Here is a 7,363-nt window from a genome sequence, read left to right as displayed (position 1 = left end):
AAAAGAAACTTAAAACAATGTGTCCCAATGTATCCGGCTGTTATTTATTACTTATTAAATTTATATATTGCCCATCCCACAGTTGGAGGCAACTTTAAAGATGATTGCAGATGTGTACTTTCAGATTTACACTATTAATACATTAATCTGGTCATGTTTCCTATCTGGATTTACCTTGGAGGGCTGACAGAATATTGTTAGGCTGTCTTTTCTGTAAACGATTTCAAGCTGGTGTCAGATTTTAAAGCCACCATGTAAACCCCTCCAAAAATAATCTGATGTTCGCAATTGACATTCAACCCAAAGTTCATTAACTATAAATCATACCAACCGTATTTCATTAATTTAAATTAAGGCTATAGATAAATGTACCAAAAAAAATCCATTTTAGCTTTTGTCTGGGACCTTGTCATTCCATAGGAAAACAGAATTTGGCACCTTCACTGGAGAAAAACTTTTGCATGTGGGTTTATAGGGCTTCCCACAGTTGTGGTTTCTTTTCAGAACTCTTCGTCTGAAGCGCTTCCATAGTATAGCGTACAGGTTTATGGTGAGGAACCAGTGACACAAATAATATTTTAGACTGAAAAATACTTTCACATGCCTATTATCTCTAGTCACCGTCTCACACAGTAGATCTGAATTCAGTTATTTTCATCACCCTTAAGTAGTAACTCCTTTGTGAATTACAGCACTTTCTGAATTGCAGCAAAAGCTCCCAACCATTCTTACGGTGATTGTACTAATTTTATTACAGGCACTGCACTTTCCCAAAGTCCCTTTCCTCAGTTGATGCTTGACTCTTTTGGATGCCAGCAAGATTTAAATTTTCCTTTTACTGTTTTATTTGGAGCAAGAACAAGGGAAGGGAAGAGAGAGAAAATCACCACACATTTAGGTACACACAGCCTCTGTGTTATTTTTTTTCCAACTCGGCATCAGTGAAATCTCCTTCTCTTTATAGATTTCTTCCATAGCTACTGCTTGTCGTTTGCATCCCATTTAGACGGGTGGAATGTCAGATTGTAAAAAGATTAAACAAAACAAGAAAAATTATCCCAAAGATGCTTTTTCACGAGGCAACTGGACTTTGTTTTTCTTTGAAGACCTTTCGCTTCTCATCCAAGAAGCTTCTTCAGAGCTGATGAGAAGTGAAATGTTTTCAAAGAAAAACAAGAAAGCGCAATTGCCTCGTGAAAAAGCATCTTTGGGATAACTATGACCTGGATTGACCAAGAATCTCCATATTTAGCTATGCACTTTGGAAAACAAGAAAAGGTTGAACTCTAAGAGACTGAGGATTGAATTTCTGCCTGCACGTCTACTTTACTGGAAGGAATGCTAAGTTTTCTCTTGTTGAGATAAAGCAGATATATATTGATCAGATGGAGTTGCTTCAAATGATTGGGAAATCTGCAACTGTTAAATAATAGGCTGGACAAATCACTGAAAGGGCAATTAATGTCCCTAATCTCCACTGATACTCACTTTTCAGTTCTAAGCTCCTACTTAGCCAAAACCACAACAGGATTTGGGATCCACCTTGTTCTGATTTGCACTAGAAAGGCAAATTATACATGCTATCTAACAAGGTCTAGTATTTATTTGGATTATTGCCCAAATGCTCCTTGCATGAGATGTTAGATGACTACTGGTAGTCCTCGACTTACAACAGTTGATTTGATGACCATTCAGTTACAACAGTACAAAAGAAAGTAACTTGTTACTGTTTTTCACACTTGACAGTTGCAGTACCCCCATGGTCACATGATCAAAAGTCACGTGCTTGGCAACTGACTCATATTTAAAAAGGCTGCAGTGTCCCTGGGTCATGTCAACACCTTTTGTAACCTTACAATAAGCAAAGCCAATGGGAAAGCCAGATTAAATTAACAACTGGGTTACTATCTTACCAACTGCAATGATTCATTTAACAAATGTAGCAAGAAAAGTCATAAAATGGGCAAAACACATTCAACAATTCTCTTGCTTAGCAACAGAAATTTTGGGATCAATTGCAGTCATAAGCCGAGGACTACTTGTATTTCTACTGAAGCTCTTCCCACATTTCCTGTATTGATATGGCTCCGCCTATAGGTGGATCTTTCTATGGCAAGTAAGAGCGTAATTTCTCGCAAAGCTCTTTCCACACGCCATGCATTCATACGGTTTTTTCCCCATATGGGTCCTTTTATGGGAAGAAAGATCACAATTCTTCTTAAAGCCCTTTCCGCATTCCACACATTGATATGGCTTCTCTCCTGTGTGGATGCTCTTGTGGGAATTAAGATTACTGCTACAAGTAAAGGCCTTTCCACACTCCATGCATTTATATGGCTTCTCCCCTGTGTGGGTCTTTTTATGAGAGGTGAGGTCACAATTCCACCTAAAGCCCTTTCCACATTCTACACATTGATATGGCTTCTCTCCTGTGTGGATCCTTTTATGGGAACTGAGATCAGAATTCCACCTAAAACCCTTTCCACATTCCACACATTGATATGGCTTCTCTCCCGTATGGATCCTTTTATGGGAAATGAGATCAGAATTCTTCCTAAAGCTCTTTCCACACTCCACACATTGATATGGCTTCTCTCCTGTGTGGATGCTCTTGTGGGAATTAAGATTACTGCTACAATGAAAGGTCTTTCCACACTCCATGCATTGATATGGCTTCTCTCCTGTGTGGAACCTCTTGTGGGAATTAAGATTACTGCTACTTAGAAAGGTTTTTCCACATTCCATGCATTGATACGGCTTCTCTCCTGTGTGGATTCTCTTGTGGGAATTAAGAGTACTGCTACAAGTAAAGGTCTTTCCACACTCCATGCACTGATATGGCTTCTCGCCTGTATGGATCCTTCTGTGAGAAATGAGACTCCAATTCTGACTAAAGCCCTTTCCACACTCCATGCATTGATAGGGCTTCTCCCCTACGTGGATCCTTTTATGGGAGGCAAGATTAGAATTCCACCTAAAGCTCTCTCCACATTCCACACATTTGTACGGCTTCTCTCCTGTATGGATCATCTTGTGGGAATTAAGACGACTATTACGAGTAAAGGTCTTTCCACACTCCATGCACTGATATGGCTTCTCTCCTGTGTGGATCCTCTTGTGGGAAGTAAGATTACTGCCATAACTAAAGGTCTTTCCACACTCCATGCATTTGTAAGGCCGTTCTCCCGTGTGATTCCTTTCATGAGTTCTTAGAGAGTGATTATCACGGAAGGTCTTTCCACATTCCCTGCAGGCATATCGTTTCTCTGCTGAATGTGTCTTTTTATGGGAAATAAGATTATCAGATTTATTAAAGCTCTTTCCACGCTCCATGCATTTATAAGGTTCTTCTTCCATATCGATGCTTGTACGGTTAGGAAGCAAACTGACTTGAGGAAAGCCTTTTTTAATTCCACTTTGTGGTTGCTTTGTTTCATTACTCTTTGGCTGCACTTGACCTGCAAAGTTCTCTTTTCTCTCTTTCAGATGGATCGCTTGGCATTCTTCCTGGCAATTCTTATCCTCTTGCCCATTAAAGCCTTGAAAAAGAAAAACGAAAACTGTAGCAAGACTAGGGGAAGGACCAAATCTTTTCTTTTGAAATTTAGCAAAATATATTTAGGCGGTTTTGCTGGCAAACATGAAGATTCTAAACCAGTGGTGGCGAACCTATGGCACGCGTGCCAGAGGCGGCACTCAAAGCCCTCTCTGTGGGCACACCTGCTGCCGCTGCCGCCAGATCACGCAAGTCCATTAGGCCGCCGCTGGCGCCTGGAGCGGCAGCCCCACCCAGCACAAAGGAGGCGAAGCAGCTGGCTAGCAAGCTTGAGTAGAGTTGGTAGAGCAGGCCCCCGTGTGCTCGCTGGCCTGTGTGTGAGGGGGCTGATTGGTGTCAGGCAGCAGCCGTCCGTGCCTCGCCTTGCCCCACAGCAATGGCACCCCTGCCCTACCCCACAGGACGAGCCTCCTGCCCACCGCCCCCCTGAGACCCCCTGGATCTCCCCCAATCCTGCCCAGCCCCCACAGGCATCCCCCCCGAGCAACATCAAGGTGGTCACGCCCACCCTGGCCATGCCCAATCTGCCGTGACCACTGCAGCCACACCCACCCAGTGGGCCACGCCCACGCCCACCCCCGAGGGCACCACAATGCTGATGCCGCCCTGGCACTTTGCGATAAATAAGTGGGTTTTGGGTTGCAGTTTGGGCACTCGGTCTCTAAAAGGTTCGCCATCACTGTTCTAAACTATGCTGTTACCAAAGACATATTTCTAAGTGGGATCCCACCAATTCTCATATATCAAAACTGGATAACCTCAGAACGAAACTAAGCAAAACCTTGTCCTAAACTTTGACCAACCATGTGTGTCAGCCTGTTGATGACCTGGGACAATTCCATGGGGGCCACAAACTCCCACAGTGCTATTGGACACTGTATAATGCTGGGACAACAACATACCCACCGGTTCAATGAAAAACCTCATCTCCACTTGTCTGTCAGACAGAATCTTTGAAAGTCAATAATGTTTCTGGATGGCAATAGCTCCCGACCCTCAACTTGGAATGATGCCAAACTCAGAACACAAGTGGGCACATCTCAGTCAGTTTGGTCCAGTGGTTAAGGCACCAGACTACAAACTGGGAGACTCTGATGTAGAGATGGGGGTCAGGTAGAGGTCGTGAGCAGCAAACTGCCCTTCCAAAGCCTGCATGCCTCTTCTCTCTACATGATCTCATCCATTCACATTGCCATGGCAATGTGGGAAACTACCCCAGGCTGGTACATATCAGCTAGGTTATGGCAGATATGTACCAGCAGATATGGCAGGATGTGGCAGAAAACTGCTCCTTGGCTGTGGCCTCCTAGCTGGTATCTTCTTAAGGATTGGCAAGGGGTTTCACCAATAGAAATGCTGTTGCTATGCTGATGCCATGTTACTTTATGCTATTTGGAATACCTGTATAAAAGGCAATAAACACTGCGAAGGCAGTCAGCCATATTTGCACCCTGCAATGACTAATCACTGATTCCTTCACTCCGAGTTCTAGTTCTGCCTTAAGTGCGAATGCTGGCTGGCTGACTTTGGGCCAGTCTCTCTCAGCCCAACCCATGCCACAGCATTGTTGTTAGAGGGAAAATAGGAAGAAGGAGGAGTACTACTGCCTTGTAGTAGTAGTACTACTAGCTTGTAGTAGAAGGAGGAGTACTACTACCTTGAGCAAAAAAATAACAAAGTCAGGATATAAATAAAAAGTGATATTTTCTTATCAGAAATAACATCTAAGCCCCCCACCCATTCCTTCTCTACGTTTCTGAGCACAGATGGGGGTTCTTACCCAGAGAAGCCAAATTCCTGGAATTCTCCAGCATGACTTCCCCGTGGAGTGCTTTTTGGTCAGGGTCCAGCTGAGACCACTCCTCTTCAGAGAAGTACACGGCCACTTCCTCCAAAGACACGACATCCTGGACAAGGAAGCAAGTTTCCCAATTAACAGATAATCCCAAGAATAATGTGACAGTTTTCTTCCACCAATTAAGCAGGGAGATCCTGTGAACAAAACAGGCATCTTCTGCAGAATTCAGAATGAGATCTCACAGCTTTTGGCTGATGGCACAACTGAAGCACACTGGATCAAGTTGGAAGTATTTGGAATGCCTTTCAGTGTAGCCAACTAAAACAGGTTTTTTTTGGTCAATTAGTAGTTGGGTATTAAACCCACTACTTATCACTGGCTCCAATTCTTCCTAGAATGAGCAGAAGGAAATACAGGGGAAATCCATCTGATTTTTTGCCTATGGCAGTGGTGGCGAACCTATGGCACGGGTGCCAGAGGCAGCACTCGGAGCCCTCTCTGTGGGCACACACACCATCTCCCCAGCCCCGCCTCCTCCCACAGCCCCCTCCTCACCAGCAGCCCCCCCCCGGAGGAGAGTCACCCCTGGGCGCAGCCCACGCAAAGCAGCGCAGCCAAGGGCATGGTAGCCGGGCAGCAGGGACAAGACTCTGCCCTTGTGCCCTGTCGCGCGCAGATGATGCTGCGGGGCATGGGTGGAGGGCGTGGCCGCCATGGCGCTGCTGGGCTACCTGGGTGATCTGTGGCGGGCCGTGGAGGTGGTGGGTGGCCCAGTGGGCAGGGCAGAGCCGGGACAGGCGTGGGGGGCAGTTTTGGGGCACTCAGTCTCTAAAAGGTTCGCCATCACTGGCCTATGGATTGCTTTATCAACTGAGGGAACTCCACTCCACACCTTCATGGAAGTGTTGAGAGAGCTCGTAATGGTATGTGAGAATGACCCTGGGAGAGAGAAAAGAGGATCTGTGGTCAAGACAACATCTGGTCAATGAAATCTGAGCCTGAAGCAGGAGGGCAGAGAAAATTGATCAGAAGTTAAGCCGAGTGTGAATTTTCAACGATATGACCTAAAATTTGTCTCGCTTGGAAAGAGCAACATTATACATTAGAAACAGCAATATTATACATTGAATATTATACAGAATAAAATGAAACCCATCCAAGATTCGTGGACCTTTCCGACATTTCTCCTCCTACCTGAGGCAGAGGTTCAGCCACTCTTTCAGCTCTATCACAAAGAGAAGATGGCTCTAAAAATATGAAGGGCGGCTTTCTATTACCTGTGAGATAGAGAACAGTGGAAGCAGAGAGATTTCACTCAAGATGAACAAAACAATCAGCTGGATGCCCAAACCTCACATCACATGAAAAGAGCTTCTGTTACCTAGTCTGGTGTCCTGACTTCGATCTTGCTGGAAGCTCTCCCTGAATAACGGCTCCTGGGAGGATTTGGACGAATCTTTCCGCCTCTGGGGATACTCAGCGGTAGCTCGCAAGGACCTCTGGACAAGACGTGGCGCGAGAAAGAAGGGAAGAGCACAGAGACAGAAATGAATTATCAGTATTGCACACGCAACCTAGCAGACCCCAATGTCCATCGATTAAGCTGAAAAGTGAGAATGGAAGAATTGCCCCAAATGCATCCTCTGGAAGAAGAATAGAACAACAGGCCTTAGGAGTTCATAATCCCAGACAATTCTGCCAGAGAGACATTGACAAATTCAGAGAGATTCTCTTTAAAACTGCCATAATTACATTCTCACACCTGCAACTCTCCTTGCATCTTCTCAGACTCCTGGGTCAGCAAGAAGCCTTCGGCCAGGGCCACCGCCTGGGAACTGGTTTCCGCTCCACACTCCCGCACCCATTTCGCCATCTCTGGGGAAAGGACAGCCAGGAATTGTTCTAGGAGCACCAGGTCCAGCATCTGGGCCTTTGTGTGTCTTTCTGGCTGTAGCCACTGACGACAAAGGCGGTGAAGCTGACTGCAAATATCTCGGGGGGGCCTCCCC

At 45.4% G+C, this 7,363-nt stretch overlaps 1 protein-coding gene across 1 annotated transcript in view; it reads right to left on the bottom strand.

The window, feature by feature from the left end:
- Positions 1-2,043: 2,043 nt before the first annotated feature.
- The window catches only part of LOC107296016, a gene marked incomplete at its 3' end in the record, with an annotated part of 149,851 nt that continues 144,531 nt past the window's right edge, over positions 2,044-7,363 (bottom strand). The window contains 1 exon segment of the mRNA XM_029285959.1: positions 2,044-3,350. Coding sequence (XP_029141792.1) covers positions 2,044-3,350 — 1,307 coding nt within the window.

This window comes from Protobothrops mucrosquamatus, unplaced genomic scaffold (assembly GCF_001527695.2).
Source record: "Protobothrops mucrosquamatus isolate PMUCROS unplaced genomic scaffold, P.Mucros_1.0 scaffold2602, whole genome shotgun sequence".
Taxonomy (NCBI): Eukaryota; Metazoa; Chordata; class Lepidosauria; order Squamata; family Viperidae; genus Protobothrops; species Protobothrops mucrosquamatus.
Note: the sequence above shows the minus strand (reverse complement) of the source record. Positions and strands in the feature narration are given on the sequence as shown.